This window comes from Colossoma macropomum, unplaced genomic scaffold, assembly GCF_904425465.1.
Source record: "Colossoma macropomum unplaced genomic scaffold, Colossoma_macropomum, whole genome shotgun sequence".
In the NCBI taxonomy this organism is placed as follows: domain Eukaryota; kingdom Metazoa; phylum Chordata; class Actinopteri; order Characiformes; family Serrasalmidae; genus Colossoma; species Colossoma macropomum.
The window spans coordinates 31,458,282-31,477,738 of record NW_023494793.1 but is presented as its reverse complement, the minus strand read 5'-3'; the positions used below and the strand labels follow the sequence as shown (position 1 = coordinate 31,477,738).

Sequence of the window (19,457 nt, the reverse complement as noted above, 5' to 3'; positions counted from 1 at the left end):
CTTTAATGCCTCAAAAGCTTCCTCACAGAGAGTTTTAAGATGAGATTTTGGCATAAAATGATTTTTTTGTATTCATTCATGGCAGAGGGGTACATGCAGGTGATAGTGAGGCAAAACAGTCCTCACAGGAAACTAATTTTTCAGATTTAATGCTATTTTTCTCTTTATCATTACATATAAAAACTCAGAAGATATGTGTAGATTCACTAGTTGTTTTGGAAAGCCAATAAAATGGCTGTATTAGTTTTTCTATTATGCCAAGGAGAAACATACAGTGCTATGGAGATTAAGCAGAAAGAAAATATTTTTCCAGAAAAATAACTCACTCTTGGTTTACTTTCTAAACAATCTGGAAAGCCATGAAAAAAATCCACAAAATACTATGAGTATCACTATTATATGTGGCACCTATACAGGTATACGATATCTTGCCCAGCACTGTGTAAATTCTGTCCATTTCTTTATCTATCTATTTAATACAGGCATAACACCATGGCGATTGCTGTAGCAGTGGACATCTTGGGCTGTACAGGCAGCCTGGATGAGAGAGCGGCCACACTAAACCGGATAATACTGGTCGCTCTGGAACTGAAAGACTCCATGGGAGACCTTTATGCCTTCTCCTCCATAATGAAAGCACTGGACATGCCTCAGGTAGCACACACTCAGCAACCCCCCTCTACCTCACAGACCAGCTGAGCTTAGCTGGAAATGGAAAGATTGAGACAGATGCTTGGTGTGTGATAAGACTTTAAGAAACAGGCTTAAGTCTTTCTGATCTTCCTTCTGATCACAGATCACGAGACTGGATCACACATGGACCACGTTACGCAGGAAATACACGCAGACTGCCATCATTTACGAGAAATCTCTCAAACCGTTCTACAAAGGCCTGTATGAAGGCAGTGGTACGTTTCTGTCTTTGGCACGCCTCTTGTTAGAATCTTCTGCAAACATCAATGACTCACAATGTTGTAGACTGTTAACCCTCAGAGACCCACTGTAGCAAAATTGCAGTAATTGTTTGTCACTTAAACTACATCTTCCAACATCTCACACTCTAAACTGCAGCAACCTCCTCCAAATGACTCTCTTGCTCTGTGTTTTGGAGCAAATTTAGAGCTGTGCAAATTTTTTTTTCCCCTCAATTTACACTCACACAGTCATAAAAAGTTACAACAAACAAATTATAGATGTAAATACACAAATTTGAGGCTCAGCTGCAACATGGGCCTTAAAGTTCACCACTTTTCTATTGACACTTTTCTCCATTATAATCAATGGGCCCAACTCCAATCTTGCAGACCTTCTGGCACAAACAGTGTAAACTTTTTTTCATCTCATAAAACCTGATCCAACTCATCAGGTAATCAAACCCTTTATGAGACAGAACAGGTCTTTTGTGGCATGGAACTCAGGACTTGTCCTTATTATATATATGGAACACATATATTCATAGTACAGTTTAATATAAATGAATCTACTGTTTAAGTATAAAACGACAGCATTTAAAAAGGTAACTTTACAGAAGAAGGAAAAAAATTTTCTTAACTTTAAATGGAAGTTAATAAAACGATTTTTTTTTCAAGTACATTTAGTAATTGGCGATTTATACATCTTTGTGTGTTAGACTCACTAAGATCAGATTAAATTAAACTGTGTTAAAATAACGAGAAACTTGTAATAACCTTTAAAACCCATGTCTGCAATTTTGCAACAACATTCCAAAATGCATGTTTTTTATGATCAAAGTTTAGTAAAAACAGTTTAAAGAGAAAAAAAAATCAACAAATCATTGCTTGGTTCTCTGAGGGTTAAAATCCGGAAAAAAAAACATTAAACTACACAGTTTTCCCTCCTACCCCTTATACACCTGATCACATGATGCGTTCAATGGCTAAAGTTTGCTTCTATAGTTTGGAGGATGATTCAGGCATGCAGTTTGCACAATGCTAAATACTAGCTTTAACATTAGCCATTTAAGACATCAGTCTTTTTTGCTGATCTATGGTTTTTATATCGTAACATTTTAAAAGTCTTAAAGTTACAGCATGTTCCATCAGTGTCTGCTTCAGGAGCAGCACGTGTTGGAGGTTGGCATGGGTGAATAATTTGACTGAGCCTGAGTGAACTAACTGTTCTGCTCTCTGCAGCGGAGGTGCCACTGAGCAGTGCCACAGTGCCACTGCTGATGCCCCTCCTCACCCTGATGGAAAGACCTGCAGTGGCCTTTGAGGGCATGGAGCTGTGGGAAAGCAATGATCAGGGCTGTGAGATCATGCTGCGCCATCTAGAGGACGCCCGCGCTGTTGCACGGAACGCCGACACCTACTCCTACAACGCTCAACGAGTCCTGAAAGGTAAGACAATTAGTTGAGGAGTCATCAGCCACTAAGAAAAACCTGTTTGTGTAGACTGTAGCACTGAGTGAAAAGGGAAAAGTACTGAGATAAATACTTCTAGCATGAACACTTTGATAATGACAAGCTTGGCTAGTGCTGGACAGTACAGATAAAATTCAATATCATGGTATTTTCCAAATATGTCACAATATCATGTATCAGATATTTAATTTTGCATTCGGTGACTGACCCTGTGCTTCCAGGATACTGGGAATGCCTTATAAACCTGACATAACTTCTATTGATTAAACTGTTTTGTTTGGTTATAAGTTATTAAGTGATAAATGAAAACTTCAGTATCAGTGAAACTTTTGTTTATCAACCAGTAGATTTTGATGGATTGGTAAAATTTCTTGCAATTCAATTAAAAATGCCATGACACAAATGTTTATTCCCTGATATTAATACTGAAACATGCAGTATTGGCTGATACTGAGACAATTTTTCGTCTTTAAAAACTACTAAGCTTTCAAGTTTGATGAAAAATAAAACTGTCTTAATATTTACTTACCCCTTACTTCGGAATCTGAGCAGCGAGGCGAATGTTGCTAAACACACTACAATGCAATAGTCACCCAAATATCCCAAACTGTTTCTGTACAAATACTTCACTAAAACTTTCGAGTCACTCAAACCACATCCAGGTCTTCCTGTGGCTTAGGATGAATTTCTGTTACCTATAAAAATGAACAAAACTCCCATTTTAGACAACAGGTCTGTATTCACAAACCACCTCTAGAACCAGTTTTTGTGACAGTGACAGTCATAAATACAGAGGAATCTGATCCAAGATCAGTCTTGCTATGTGAATATCAGCCCTGGTGTTTTCCAGAAAATGGCTCCTCATGGTGGTGCAGTTTTGTTTTTATAGTTCACATTAAGTCATACTGTGTTCGATACCACATTGACAAGACCTGGATTTGGGCGAGTTGAGAGAAGTTTTATGGATTTATTTTTACTGAAACAATTTGGGCTATTTGGGTGACTACTGAGTTACAGTGTTTGTTAGCAATGTTAGGCTTGTAGCTGCAGTTCTAAGCTAAGTAAGCAAAATGAGGACTACAAATATGTCTCAGCCAATTACCTACATGTGGGCTACATGGAAAACTGGATACATTCATTTGCCAAACTGTTCCTTTAAAGAGCTACACTATATGGACAAAAGTATTGTGACACCTCATTCTAAATCCATAGGCATTAATATGGAGTTAGTCCCGTTGGTGTTTTTGATTATTTTTATGGGGTTTTTTAATATTTTTCTGCATTTTTTTGTAGACTTCTGTCCCGATGAGGACATGCTGGAGATCCTGAAGACGGACTTCCAGCTCCGCCTGTTGTGGGGCAGCAGAGGGGCTGCTGTGAACCAAATGGAACGATACGACAAGTTCAAACTCATTCTGACCGCACTGTCCAGAAAACTGGAGCCACCTGTCAAACACACTGAACTCTGAGGAAAATAGACTAGAATCAGCTCAAAGAGCTGCGCACAAGCAAAGACTTTCTAAATCTTCTAAACACCACAAACAGAAGACTGGACCCCATGGTCTAAAAAAGTGGTGTGAAAGAAGAAGCCCCTTTGACAAGTACTTTGGTACCATGGACCTTCTAAAGGAAAAATATGTCTAAAGATTAAACCCAATCGTGTACACAGAACTCAGAACAAGCAGTCTTTTAAGACTGTCAGCACAAGAGGATATTTTCCCGCTCTTTGGGTCTCAAAGACAAGATGACAATAATAATGAGATGAAGAATTGAAAAAGACAAAAGATGCAACGAGGAGCATAAATAAGTGTTTGAGGAAAATAAAGCATGTGGTTCATCACTTACCATAACCGGCAATTGTGTGTTTTAATGAAGGGCCAGGTGATGAGTGGGGAAAGAGGATGAAAGGCACATGAACGTGCTTCAGTGGACTATGAAAGTTCTGTTCTTATGGACATTTTGAACGTGTTCTGATATGAATATGTAGTGTTTGTACAGCAATAAATGTCTAGAAAGTCTGGAATCAAAGTATCGAGGTACACATTGGTCAACAGTGTATCTGGGGGAAAACATACATGGAAAATGGTGTAAATAATCGTTACGATGCCAAGCATGTGAATGCTAGTCTATATGTTATATATTTTATTCTTAAGTGTCATTGACATGTAAATAGTCCTTTAATATCTTTATATGAAATGATGCAACAACTGTATAGATAAATGTCTAAATAAAATGTCTGTTTAACTCAACAAAAGCTGATATTTTTTGTTAACAGAGCAAGATGATGGCCTGTTAGGGGTTCACTATTTCTTCCTAATGTTACATTGACTTGTATGATTTCACTGAACAATTTATTGAGAAAATGCTGAATCGCTCACAACACTCAACTCCTGCCACTGAATCTGAAGACTGATAGTGTTGAGACAGCAATGTTTCATGTAAGATATGCAACTAAGAATGAAGAAAAAAGTTTTATCAAACAGCCAGGTTTCCTAACTGAAACTCAAAATCATCCCAGGAACTAAGTGAAAACTGAAGTTAGGTAAGTAAGGTCTTCAGCTATGAGTGGGAAAAGCTTTAGTGTCTCCTATCTTCATGTACGTTAGTAGTAGGTTTTATATCCCTTCTTTTGAACGTTTTCTAGACATGGAGTGATTTTGTGAAACTAATGCTGAGGCGGGAACAGATCCTGTCACTTTCCACTGAAACTGTACATCTTTGATTCTTGATTTTGGACTTGTCCTTGCATCTAATCTCAGTCAGGAATGTTAGACTCTGATTGTGGATCAGTAAATTTCTACAAAACATAAAACATTAACATTTAACATTAAATGCAATCATTGGAAAAAAAATAATAACAATAATACATGACAGAGGTGTTCCATGACCTTTTGATCACTGTATAAACAAACTGCGTAGCTCAAGAAATACAATAATTAGAGAGAGTTGTCTACTTTTTAGCCTCAGTATCACCATTAGGCTGCAAATCCACAAATACTAATTTGGGTATTGCTAGCTAGATCAACAGAGTGATCAGGCAAAAATCAAGAATTTATCCTATTATACATTACTAATGGAAGCCCATTCCCATGTCTTTCCCCTCCTTCTAGATTTCTGGCAGCAGTATACTGACTTAGTATTATGAAATAATGACTCATTTCTCAAAATATTGATTTAGTATCACACAGGACTTACTTATTTTCTCAAAATAATGATTTAGCATCTTGACATATTTACTTAGCTTCGCAAAATAATGGCAGTTTCTCAAAAAGACATTATCCCAAATCAATTACATTCTTAAATTTATTGACTATCATTCTGACATAGTATCTCAAAAGTCTGAGAAAAAAGCAATTTCAGAAAACAATTCAAATTTTTCAAGAAAATACATCATTATCCTGAGACGGCAAGGCATTGCTTTGAGATGCTAAGTCAGTATTTCAAGAAAGTAAGTATTTAGAGATACCAAAACATAGAAGAAATATCAGTCTTCCATGCTTAATACTGAAAAAGCTCCCGTCACACAAAACATGCACGGGCAAACAGGAGGATTGGGACAAACAGACTTTAGTATTTATTTCTCGTTTGCTCTTGATCAAACACAACCCAGAACATAGTGGTCACCACTGTCTTACTGTACAATATAATTATACAAAGATAGCAGTCAGCGCCAACACCATTCACTCATTCACTCAGTCATTCATTTACTCACTGAAGTTCAAATTCAAATGCAATAGGGTAAAAAAGTGCATTGGTTAAGACCAGGGTCCAATAGAGTATTGTTCAGACACAAAAAGCGATGATTACAAACAGATAACGGCACGATTCTTTAAAAGCGAAGCAAAGTCATTCACGCAGTTAAAAACCCTATAAAAAGACACGATAAAAACACATTCAGTATGAAATAAAAGTTGTTAATACTTACAATTCAGTAATAAAAACTAACTAGGTATATACACATGTATACATATATCCATATGCATACACATTGTTTTCATATATGTATGAAATCACATTCACAAACATACGCACTGAAAGATGGACATTTCGGAGCCCCATTATGAGGCTCTCGCGTGTTCTTCAAGCACATGTGAAATCGTGAACAGAGTGACGGGTTTCTATAGGCTGTAAGGAAGTGGATGGCTGGAATGCTGAGTGAATTTCTGAGGGTCATCACAGGTCCAGCTTTTGGTCCGCCTGTGTATGGTGATGCGGGCCCCCCTGCTGGTCTGAGTCAGTACTGCACCAGGCTGCAGTGATCCACAGTACAGGCAGCCACTTGGTTTTCGTGTTGGGGACTTTTGGCGTGGCTACTGTGGTCCCACCCTGCTTCTACCCTGGTTTGTTCATGCTTTGGTGGCGGAACACGGAGGCATGACAATGACTCTTGGATGCATCAGGGAATGTAGTCGAAATGTGAAAAAAATACTCAATGGACACAAACAAGACAAGACATCATAAGTAGGGTGACAAGAGTTTAGAAGTTAACAGGCTGAAGTGGTTTTGTCCTAGTAGGGGCTGACTGGTCAGCCCTGAGGAAGGAAGTAATGAGTTTAGATCATGCATGTTAAGTGAGATGGTGCAGGCAAAAATATATGTTTCCATGACGGCGCTGGAATGGACTTCAACAGGATGGAATGTTAGTGCCAGGCACACTTTTAGATCAATGCATCAAACAAGCTTTGGGTTTTATTCTCCTTTCATGCGTCTGATTCCTCGCATTATACTCCCCACACCTAAACCACAAGCCTCTGCTGCAATGGAATGATGTTAATGGCAATGACAGTGTCAGCATGCAAGACATGCATCCTGTCCTCATTTCCTACGTTTTTCACCCTCACTCTTTCTGTCTATTTCAGTCTGAAACCCCCTGAACTACCTATTAATAGACCCAGAGCAGCATGTCCCCTCCACCAACACCACAGAGCCCCACTCTTCCACTCAGGAACCTGTAGCCACAGAAAGAGGAGAGAGTACAGTCACTCACACAGACCAACACTAGAGAGGCGCTGGCCGATGACAAGAGGTCAGGATTAAGACAATCATTGTGGAGATCCTGTAAGCCATGATAAAACGACTTGAAGATATAAAATAATAAGATATATGTTTCATCATCTTATTTAAATCTACACTAGTGCCAAAAATGGGGGCTGTACATATGCACCTGATAACCATAGGCAACCTTGCTTGTTCAGGACTCAGGACACTCAAGCTGGTGTACGTAAAAGCTGTATAGGCTGCAAAAAACACCAAGTTTATATGACCATCTCAAAACCTCTTCACTTAATTAACCAAGCCTCTTGAACTATTCTCAGTGATTTCTGACCTCTGCAGTACAAGGCTAAGATGGCATCGTGGAAAAACTTGTCATGCAACACTGCCACTTATGGGAGATCTTCTGAAATGCAGCTTTTGAATCAACAATTCTGTACAGAAAGGTCCCTGCTGAACAGATTTACCGAAATGAGACTAACATTTATTAACAATGGTTGATAAACATTACCAGTACTTAAGTCTTTTATCCTCTTGCATTACTGGAGAAAAACTATGGGAAAAAACAAGTTGCAGAGCAGCTGATTGCAGTACGTAGTGTTAGCAATGCTGACCGAGAGGTCATGGCAAAATGATGGATAATCAAAATGAAAGAAAATTAAGAAATCACTATTCAATCAATTAACTTTGCTCAAAATTTTCCATGCAGAAACAAAATGGAACAAATTAAGAACAGTGCGCTTGACACCTAGTAAAATCAATAAAAGGTCAATAACGGTTCATTTTTAAGAGGGAGCTAATCTATCACTGTGGAAAAGCCTTCCCAACTAGGAAGAATACTTTACCATACAGTCATAGTACACTAAAAGTTGTCCTGGTCACTTCAGGAAGAATGGGTGTGTGTACATATGTGTTTGTCCAGGGCTCACACAGTGAACAGAGTATGATTCAGGGAGTCGTGCTGCCAACACAAAGAGTCAATTCTGGCATGCACATGTTCCCATTCCTGATGTCTTTACAGGCCACCATGCCGTGGGTGATCAAATGTAGGTGACCGCACCTTTGCTGTGTTTCTCCAGTGTGATCTCCACATAGGATGTGGGCACATAGCCCTCCTCTCCACTCTGCTTACGGACTCGCGTCCAGCCGTCTCCTTTATCCTCCTCTATAACGTACAGCACCTCATCCTCCTTCATCACCAACGTGCCCTCGTTAGAGCCTGTGAACACACACGTGCATGCACACCCACACAAAAACACAGGTATTTAAAAGTTAATTCAAGCAATAACATGTTCACGGAACAATCTGCATTATATAACTGCACCATAAAGTAAAGTACTGTTCAGGCAGAATTAGTTTTATACTGGGGGGGCAGCAATGTAATTTTTTCCAGAGGATGTCTGAGTTTATTATTTCCAGTGTATCTCCAGTGTGAGTTTCTGTCCCGTCCAAATCCATTATCATTAACTCCTGACAAAATGTGGATTCATGCATCTGAAAAGATTAGAGCAGCTTTTACAACTATATAATGAGCTGTAGAAATAACCCAATAGTATCAATGCTGTACCAAGTACAGGGTGGTACATACAAATGTTGGTAAATATTTTAGAGCTGGGACCACATACCAGTTTATCGATAATTATAACAGTCATAAAACTGATATGTGCAATGACTTGCTGGTTGTGAGGGTCACACTGGCATGCTGGCACACAGGGAGCTACCAGAAACAGTATTTTTGTGCTTATTTATAGTTAAATCTTTATTAAAACTGAGAAAATAGGAACAAGATGCTCTGCTTTAGCTTGGAACTCAAATTGAAATGAGTTTACAAGCAATGGAAGCAGCCATGAGCTCTGATGTGAAACACTGTGTTAACATGTACATTTCAAAACTTGTTAAGTGGGGTTTTTTTCGGTCTGCAAAACATGGATCAGTGTGAAAAGGCCTTGAGATTTTGTTGCCACCTTTCTGGCATGGACAGAAACTAAACCTCAGCATGTTACATACATGTTATGGACACAGCCTACCAATTACCCAAGTTATGTACACACAGTTTTGGTGCAATGACAACACATTAACAGTAGACACTCCCATCTATCTGGTGTGAATGAGACAATGTAGACAAAGACATTCTGTGGTAACACTACTTCACAAACATATGTTCAGAAAACTATACTTGTGTGAGCAGAAAGAGAGACTGCAGGTACATAAGTTTGTACCATCAAAAGAATAGAGCGCTTTGCAATGTCCAATTGCAGGAAGAGGATCATCATCATCAAACTCGTCATCAAACTCGTGTGGGTCGGGCTGTGGGGGGGACCGGTGCTCCTGGCTGTGATCGTCTGTGTAGCTGCCCTCAGGACTGTAACGCACAGACAGAGAAACAATTACAACATGTAGTCTTATAATCTATATGAATACTATCATTAGTTTCATTCAGTGATGACAAGCTGCTGCACTTTGATGCGAGTAAATGACAGCGTCAGACTAGACACTCAATAAGAGGAGATCAGATTATGTTAGCATAATGATACTGTTCTGTTTATGGCAGCTACAAATTTAAATGCCCACCTTTCTCTGCCATGAGGAGCATGATGATTTACATCTGTGCTAGGCCGTCGTTCACTGCGAGAACTCTGCTTAGCCCCCTCAACTTCTGCCAGCCATGTCTGAGAGAGAGACAGAAGGAAAAACTTGAAAGTAAGAATTAGAAAAATTCACTCCCAACTTGGATTTTCTCTTTCATTAAAAGAATAGATCAGCATTCAATTTACCCAGTTCTCCCCTTACCCCAAAGGAAGTCAAAACATGTCTGACGTCTCATGTTTACTGTAGCACTAAAGGGTAATAACAAACAGCTAGGAAGTAATGAAAGTATACTCCCCACCAAATTAACATCAGCCAAGCTACACATCCAAATCATCCTACATTTGTATTTAAGTAATCATGTAATCTCAAATAGACTTGTGAAATAGGCTTATGTAGCTTCTAAACTTGCTTCTAAATACCCATCGATCTCTACGAAAATGGAAAAAGTACTGACAAAATTCAGACTTAAAGATGGCTACAGCTGTTGGCTACACATGGCTACAAGATATGATGTATTTTATCCATTTTCATAGATAGCAAGATGTCATACAGCATAAAAACCACGTGACCAAGTCTATTTGACAATACTTAATGACTGTAAGCAGTTTGAGAAGTGTGGGGTGATTTAAGCATGCAGTTTGCACTATGCTAATTTGTGTAGACCAAATCAGAATGTCTGTAAACATACATGTTGGCTATACTTCTGGGTGGACAACTCACGTCGAGTCAGCACGAAAGCAGCTCAGTTTATGGTACAATTTACAGTAAATACAAACGGAATATGCAAAACTTCCACAATAATGATAAAATCTTGTGTTTGAGGCTGTAATGTCAAACGTACCCAAGTACGTAATGGATTTTAGACACACTTTTCCAGTTTTCCTGCTTTCAAAGCATGCAGAGCTGATTTAAACAGCATTAATCCCAGTGAGAGACCTGAGTTTGGTAAGACTTGCAGCCAAAAAAAGCCAACAGCAAATTAGCTATGTCATTCTCTCTTCATCTGGGGTCGACCAGAGGAGGATGGGTTCCTCCCTTGAGTCTTGGTTCCTCTCGAGGGTTCTTCCTCTTACTCCTAGGGAGTTTTTCCTTGTCACTGTCGCCTCTGGCTTGCTCATGCGGGTATGGGACCAGGATTCAGTTCTTTATGTCTATACATGGACTTCTTATTTTCTTTTTTATCCCTTTGATAACACTTCCATAAACTGCTTTCCTTCCATAACTGCTTTTCTGTAAAGCTGCTTTGAGACAACACTAGTTGTAAAAAGCGCTATTCAAATAAATGCTGTTGTTATTTTAGCTGTCTCCCAAGCAGGTGGGAAATGAATTAAAACAAAAGTTGTAATTTCATCTGGTTCCCGATTGGGTCAGATGTGCAGTGGAAAAAACACTGCTATAAAGCAAGTGCTTCTTCATTAATCCCTGTAATGAAATGTTTATTAATTTGATGGAAATTAACAACAAAGATTTATCAAGCTGTTACAATAAGGTAACAAAAAAAACACATTGCTTTCCAATATCTTGTTTTTTTTTAAAAAAAAGTCAGGATCTCAGGATTAATACAAAATCCTGTTGTATCAAAGAAGCGCTACCTGTGTTATCCATTCTGAAGTAAGTTATTTGCTGTTGCGTAACACTGATTTGTCCTATAAGCTCCCAATAGCTACTTCAGTATTGTATCTCTAGTGCAAAACTGAAGAAACAAACTTAAACACCAAACATGTCTTAGATGATTAACCACATTTGCAGTAAGGATGAAGTGCCAAACTATTCCTTTAATATATCTTACAACAAAGGAAACCAATGCCTCATTTCATCAGTACTGCTTTCTGTAAAAGGAAAATTCAAAAATAAAAAAATAAAACATAAGGGAGATGCACTGTGTCCATTTCTCCACAAGGTGTCACTAACAAACAGTGCTATCCAGTTGTGCACTACAGCTCATTTCTCCAGATGTGCCTTTGGGGGCTGCATTTCCTTATATGACCATAACAATGGGGCGCTTCACTGGGGAGGTTACCTCATTTTTATGGATCTCAGAGCGCAGCTTCTCCATGTTGCATATGGTCTCTGAGATCTTTGGCTGGAGACTCCCAGGGTCGCCCATCTGAGGGTTCTTCTCATAAACGTCCTTCATTTTGTTTAATGCATCTCTGTAAGATGGAGATTTACAGAAGAGAATTGTCTCACAAACTAGCAACCACAACACGGACCACAAAACATGTCAGTTTCATCTAAATGATATTATATAAATAAATAAAATATATAGAAATATATAAATGCATTTTTATGGACAGTTATTGCAATGTTCAACCTTTGGTCCATTTCTTTCTGAAGTTCTCTACTGAGCTCGTCGATCCTTTGCTGTAATTTCTTGCGTCTCTGTTCCGGGGGGAGGTGGCTGAGATCTTCCAGGTTTGGGGCCTGGAAAGACATAGCTTAGCGGTTAGCGGCTAACATGTTGAAACTTGTGGGCAGACACCTTTACGCAGCTACAGTCTCAGAGAGCACTATGAAACAAAAACAAATCCCAAACGAGGTGTCCTTCCCAGAGTTAATGGGCTCATGTACTTTTACAGCACAGAATTAAATGTGTATGGTAAAATCAGGCATGACTGGTTAGAACGGATGGAAATTGGAATCATATAAAAATACATTATTTCACTGACTTGTTTACATAATGTAACCCAAAACACTTTAAGAAGGACATCTTTACAAATAAGCAGGGAAGAATAGGAGTGAAAGCTCTCATTCTCTGTCTTTGGGAGGGTGAGGGATCCTAAAACTGGACTGACTCTAGGACCTAGACTCTACTCAAGTCCACAGGCAGGGCTATTTCTACAGCACTCCAGCACTATACCACCTCCATACTCACCAGCTTCACTGACCACTGAGCAGTTGTGGTTAGACCACGCCATTTCACAAACACACAGAAACACACAATGACACAAGTAGCTCATCAGCATTGGTCAATACTCTGGCTCCAAGGACGGATTTAGACACTAACAGCACTTCATCATGCTGACACAACAGACCTGAGCTGAGGCCTGGAAACCTAGACTGTGTCTAAAGGTTCCCCTGGGTGAGATAGGGTTAACACAGCAAGGAAGGGGACAGGACAGTTAGTGTTCTTATGGTAGTCAACAAACACTCGCCATAGACTACAGACCACTATTGAGTGCATCAGTCTGATGAAGGGACGCCACTTATTCTTTAGCTGGCCTCAGAACAGGACCTTGAAAGATAATGCAGATGCAGAGCTGAGCAGATGATCATGAAGATGTTTTGTTGTTTGAAACTAACTACTAATTGCCATTAGTAGTTAGTTTTAGTAGTTAGTTGGCTGGAAGATCAGTGTCTGGTTATGAGTTGGTACGAATGATAGTTAATGGTTTGGTGAAAAATGTAATTTACACAATGATCCACTTAACCCAGATGTAGCTGATCAGCTAAGACATGTTCAGCATCCAGATGTATCTTCTTTAGTTTAGTGCTGGAGCTGAGAGGCCAACACTGCAAACAATGTAACACTAGAAAGCCAATTTTTGCTCAACTACAAAGCCAACTTTGCTCAACCCGTTCAAACAGCCTCCAAGTCTTTAAGTTCGTGCAGATTTGTCAATGTTGTTTAGAGAACAGTATGACTCTGAACCACAAAACTTCACCAGGTAGCTTTTTAGACACTTCAGCTACACAATGTTTACATGGTTAAGCTTTGTTCATTTCTATAGCTTACAGTAAGTCATACTGTGTCCTAAACCCCATCAACAAGTCTGCATGACACTAATGAAGACCTAGATGCGGTTTGACTGAGTTGAAAGAAATTTTGGGGATGTAGTTACAAAAAAAGCATTTGAGTGACTACTGACTTCTAGTGGTTTGCAACATGAACCTTGCAGCTCAAGCGTTAAAAAAAAGAAGTAAAATTTGGACGGCAAACATGCCTTGGCTGGTCAGTTACATCTGGGTTAAGTGGAATTTTGTGCGAATCGGATTTTTTGCCAAATCATTCCTTTAAAAGTGGCCAAACACCACTGAAACATTAAAATACCTACTGAAATACCCAACACCTGTAACCCCTGATTTCAACCTTTGACAAAATCTTTTCACAGCTATGAGTGCTGGTCTAGCATCAACTCCTTTCCACAATCAAATTCATACAAGAACCGATCCAAGAACAGCACTCTAAGAACCTAAAAGGATGATAAACTGACCTTCAAAACCGGCCTTTCTCTGAAAGATTAGTCAATAACTGAAATCATCAGGAAATGCAAACACACACACACACAAACACACACTTCAGCAAACTCTTACCCCTCTCTTTAGACCCCGGAAAGATGGGATCTTGGACTTTACCGTTCTCATTTCATTCAGACAATGAACTATCCGCTCGGTGGGGAACTTAGGAGACTGAAAGTGGGCATGACGGAAACTAGGGAGGGGTGGGGGAGGGATGGATGGGGGAAGCTGGGGCAACAAATCATCAAAAGGTCAACAACTAAACAAAAACAAACAAACAAACAAAAAGGCATTCGCTACGGCTTCCCAGTCACTAAGTTAAATACATTAAAAACAAGAATCAAGACATGAAATGCAGCTACAAAGCTAAGCTACAAAAACAAGGACGGTGACAATGACTGCATGATCAACTTCCACAACTGTGGTCTAGTTAAATGAAAAAAACAAAACAAAACCCGTAATGCCCTGGTGGCATGCCAGTATGAAGTGTAATGCCATAAATAGCAGGTTACTGATTAACAGCATGTTAAACCTTTTACAGCCCTGGCAGGTCAAAGTCTTGCGCTTGGCCTGTAAGATTTGGTTTACATAACCTGTTCTGAAAAAGCAACTGCTTTATAATCATTAGGGAGGAGAACCTGATGTAAAAATGTCTTTCCAGAAATTTAAATACTGCACTAAAAACAGCTGAAACTGCATATATGAATGTATACAGTAAAACGTCTTGTGACTTTGAGCAGGTAAGAGGGTGGGGCATTGTGTTAGCATAGTATATGTGCTTGTACGTGTGCAGGTCTTACTTTGGGCTTTTTCCCAAAGAGCCACAGCTTGTTCTTGGCTTTTCCAATAGAGTGTTTGGGGTCAGGTTTGCTTCCGTCGTTTTTAGGGGTTCCAATAGTGCCGTCCGATCCTGTGCGCTGGATGTTCTGACTGAAGTCCTCGAAGGGGAAGTCACCTGGGGGCTCGAACCCTGACTTGAATGACTCTACTACGATTGATGAGTCCTGTGGTAGAATGACATCAAGTTAAAATAACATACGCTGATCATTAAATCATAACACTGCTGAAGAACAGGAATGAGATCTTTGCAGTGAGTTGGACTGCATGAACACTACTGAGCCGTGGTAAACGGTATTGCAACATTGTGTAATCAACCTGTTCTTCAAATCCTATACACTTAATATCAACCATTCCATAAGCTGAGGATAGTTATGAATCATATTATTCATGTTATATGTAATGAATCATAGGCATTGCCAAATGGTACGAACAGGTCCCCAGATGGTCAGCCACTCTGAAACGTGCACGTTCACAGAGGGTGTGGTCTACATTCTGGAAGAGCCTGCACCAGATCCACACAGCTTGCTCCTAGGGGCCTGTACAAGCACAGCCCAGGATAATGGGAAACCCTCAGAAGAGCATGAGCTACACTTGTAAACACGCAAGGCAAAGCACAAACACTAACACAAATATTCTAATAACTGGACTGTTACTCTGTGGAGAGGGTAGGAGATGGGCCGTGGCCATGGGTGGAGGGACACTGGGCGATAGTGAAAGTGAGACTAAGCCAAATAGGATTGAAAAAGTCATATTGGACCTCTTTATGAGCATCATGGGAAAGAGCTTGTAAGCCCTGGCCACAATGTTGAACATCCTCCTTAAAACCAACTCCCACTTTTGACAATGTTTACCAGACTACATTGCCTAAGGCCCAAAGGCTGGGGGATACATTTCTCAACAGCTTCACAGCGTAATGACAACTGATATATGAGAAAGTGAAACATGCTATACAAATACTGCAATAATTGCTTTGCTGTGTCACTTCTGATAAAAGCTCTGGCTATCAGATTAGGTAATACACTCTTTCTTTGTATGCCAACACACAATATCAAGATAACTAGATTGATACAGTTGCCCATTTTTTGCACCTTCACTCACCCTGCGCTCATCCACGTTTTTGGCAGCAGTCACCATGCCCTCCAGACACTTGGAAATGATGGGGATGACTTTCCTCTCCACCTCAGCAAAGCTCCGGTAGGTCTCCCCCAGTTTCACTGTTCGACGCTCATCCATATCCTGTAGGTTCTGTAAAATAAGCAAACCTAAAAATTATATTATGCACACAAATACAAGTGTCCTCTGCAGAAGTTTCAAAACAGTGAGGCTCACCTTTAAAATGATTTAGCTGAAACAAACTTTATAGTATTTTTTTTTTAATTAGCTAAAAAATTAGCTAAAAACATTTCAATATAAAACAATACAATTCAGATGGGAAGCGAACATTCACCTTAAATATCTGTGGGATGGCCGCATTGAAGTGCTTCCACTGTTCAGCATTAAAGTTCTGCAGCTGAGCAGCATACTCGTTCTTACTCTCATCTGCCATGTGGGTTCTCAAATACAGCTGGGCTTTGGCCTGACAGGACTTCCAACTTAAGGTGCAGTAAGTAGAAAGTTCAGTCAAAACTGAATTAAGGTGACTTGAATGATCTGGAATGAAAATTCACTATATTTTAGAAGTAGGACCAACCAACGTAGTGCTTATGCAACATTTTAAAGCAATGTGGACAGCAGCAAGCCACAAAGACAACTTTCTGCCTACCTTTTCCACCTCCGACTTTGTGGCATTGATGTCGTTGTCTAACCTCTCAAAGATTATCTGGGACTTCTCGGCTTCTCTGCACTCTCGCTCAAACTTTTTCTTGCTCTGCCATATTCAAACAGGAAGAACAGGAACAGAAGCTTAGCTTGATATGAAACATGACCTGGTCACACATGCAACAATCATTCAGCGAGAGTGCTAATCTGCACGCACTAATCTGCTGATGTATAATGATCATGAACAGCGCTGCTACAAAGTTCGCAAACTCTCTAGAATTCTCGGAATTTCTGCATAATGGGCCCTTTTCACAGAGGGCCAAGATTACTTCCGGTTTCCGCGTTAACAGGGTAAAACTACCTTCCGCTCCACACAACTAACTTACTGCAGAAGTGATGACAAAAATGTTATAGTAGTGTACTATAATCCTCAAATACTGAGCTACAGCAGACATATGTTAGTTTTCGTACACTGTTGTTATGACAAACAGTGAGAACAGAAAGTGGATGGAAGCACTGATTTAACTTTAAACAGAGCTAAAACGTGTGCATCTGTATGTGTGGTGCAGCCCTGCTTACTGCTGCTGCAGCTGCCCTACATCAAGCAGTCTCTCTGTCTTTGTACAACATGCCAGCGATTTCTATAATATTTCGGTTTTGAAAAGAAAGAAGAACTTTTATATGTAGTATGAATTTGAAAGACGTTGTTTAGCTGTAGCTAGCTACGCTAAAGGCCATTGCTAACTGTAACTTAGCTGTATTCCTAAACAAGGGAGCTAGTTTTCATTAGCTGCTGGCACCAGCTGACTAACGTGGAGCAGGTTCTGTGACTCATTTACAGCAGCGAGTTCTCTAATATTATAAACGCAAACCAAAACTTTTATATGTGAAGTCTATTTTACAGACCTTGTTTAAACTCTCTTTTAGCTGAAGGTAGGCTAGCAGGCTACAGTCGCTAATTAGCTAGCCTACCATTAGCAGTTTAAGGAACACCAGCTTCATATGAGTAGCAAACCTTAAAGCTATCTGGCTAGCTATGTTAGCGATCTGCCAAACAGCATTATTCTTTTAGTTTAATGGCAATTTTTGAAGCAATACTTCGGATAATACCACCTTTCACTGCTCAATCAAAAACGCGACTACTAGCTAACTTGTAAGCCTGGTAATCTAGTTTGGGATAATAGCTACTGTTAGCAGTAGCTTCTAGCCAGTGTAGCTAGCTAGCTTAATATAAACCATTTGAGTCCATCAAATTCATGCTACATATAAAAGTTCTTATTTCTTTTGAAAACAGAAATTGCTGGCATGTTGTAGAAAGACACGGATACTGCTTGATGTGTTGCAGCTTCGGCAGAATGCAGTATAAACAAGGCTATCCCACACACACAGCATCTGTGACCCATTGTGACCTAAAATGTGGTCAGTTCTTCATCTAAGTCATACAAATAAACATAGCTCAAAAAAAATAAAAAAAAATAAAAAAAAACAACAACATGCAATTCTATACTTTTAATTCCTTTATTGAAATGATCCAACATCAAATCTCTTTCTAGGAAAAAAGAAAGTGAACCTATGATTTCATTTAACCTCTGTGAGCAGGAATGACTTCAACTAAACGTTTATTGTAAATATTGATCAGTCCTGCTGCCCTGGTCCCACAGCAGCACAACAGCCCAAATCAGGTTACTGCCACAACCATGTTTCATAGCTGGGGTGAGGTTCTTAAGGAGTGTGATACTTCTCATTCAAGCCAAAAAGATATTTTTGTAACTCATCCATCCAAAGCACATTCTTCCATGGCTTTCTCTTTGCTATCCTCTCATTCATACTGTTCCTGTCCGGTGTTTGCCTGATGGTAGACTTATGAACAATGTCATTAGCCAGTGCAAGAGAGGCCTGCAGATCTCTACCCTGGGCGTCTCTGCGCCATCTCCAAATTTCCTCCATCACCCTTCTTTTCCTGTCCTCCAGTGTCCTGAAGGTGGACAGTCCAAACTTTGTAAAAATTCCAGCCTGATGAGCATCAAAACCTCGTTTTCTGAAGACCAGATGTTGATAGTGAAGATGCAGGTTGATTTAATAAGGCACCCGAAGTCAAACCTGATTTTTATCCAACATATTGAACCTTCTGACTCAAATTAGCCCCTAGACTAAACTGATAATGCTAGAGGTTCACATAATTAGTCCACCATAATTATTTAGTATTGGATCAGTCCGTTCAATAAGTGAATGGAAAAGTCTGTACCTGTGTTTGTTATTTATTTTACTAGATTTTAATTCAAAGACAAAGATCTGAACATATTTTCTGAATTCTAAAGGGTTCACAAGGTCTCTCGCACCACTGTACCCATCAAACAGCTGGCATCACTTTTATAGAACAAACCAGACAGAATCCAATATAGTAGCAAACAAATCAGTGGGGCGAAAGAGCGAAAGTGGCAATTTGTTCTTTGGAGTTTGTCAGAACATCTGTGTTTAATTTTGTGACAGTGCACAAAGAGGAATACCTAAGGCATTACAGCATGGCCACTCTCGATGTGAGATTCAGCTGTTGCTGGCTAGTACTTGCACTAACCATAAAGCTGCAAAAACAATCCAGCTTCACTGTCTACAACACACACTGACTGCCTTGCTCTGTACAGTGTTACAGTCTGC

General features: G+C 39.6%; 2 protein-coding genes across 7 annotated transcripts in view; one reads left to right on the top strand and one right to left on the bottom strand.

Annotated features, from left to right (window-relative positions):
* Window positions 1-4,454, top strand: part of bcar3 (BCAR3 adaptor protein, NSP family member) — an 80,065-nt gene extending 75,611 nt beyond the window's left edge. For all 4 annotated transcript variants that reach the window (XM_036579180.1, XM_036579182.1, XM_036579183.1 and 1 more), the window contains 4 exons: window positions 483-654; window positions 797-908; window positions 2,154-2,360; window positions 3,678-4,454. In XM_036579180.1, the coding sequence (XP_036435073.1) occupies window positions 483-654; window positions 797-908; window positions 2,154-2,360; window positions 3,678-3,853 (667 nt within the window). In that variant the 3' untranslated portion in view covers window positions 3,854-4,454. The remainder of the gene's footprint in view (window positions 1-482; window positions 655-796; window positions 909-2,153; window positions 2,361-3,677) is intronic.
* A 1,481-nt stretch (window positions 4,455-5,935) lies between these two features.
* Window positions 5,936-19,457, bottom strand: part of fnbp1l (formin binding protein 1-like) — a 52,455-nt gene continuing 38,933 nt past the window's right edge. Inside the window, exons 6-16 of one of the 3 annotated variants that reach the window (XM_036579179.1) lie at window positions 16,807-16,911; window positions 16,492-16,620; window positions 16,143-16,289; window positions 15,005-15,208; window positions 14,280-14,432; window positions 12,841-12,855; window positions 12,280-12,389; window positions 11,986-12,118; window positions 9,948-10,045; window positions 9,596-9,738; window positions 5,936-8,595 (exon numbers count right to left, since the gene is read on the bottom strand). In XM_036579179.1, the coding sequence (XP_036435072.1) occupies window positions 8,417-8,595; window positions 9,596-9,738; window positions 9,948-10,045; window positions 11,986-12,118; window positions 12,280-12,389; window positions 12,841-12,855; window positions 14,280-14,432; window positions 15,005-15,208; window positions 16,143-16,289; window positions 16,492-16,620; window positions 16,807-16,911 (1,416 nt within the window). In that variant the 3' untranslated portion in view covers window positions 5,936-8,416. The remainder of the gene's footprint in view (window positions 8,596-9,595; window positions 9,739-9,947; window positions 10,046-11,985; window positions 12,119-12,279; window positions 12,390-12,840; window positions 12,856-14,279; window positions 14,433-15,004; window positions 15,209-16,142; window positions 16,290-16,491; window positions 16,621-16,806; window positions 16,912-19,457) is intronic. The other 2 variants (XM_036579177.1, XM_036579176.1) reach the window with 2 other exon arrangements.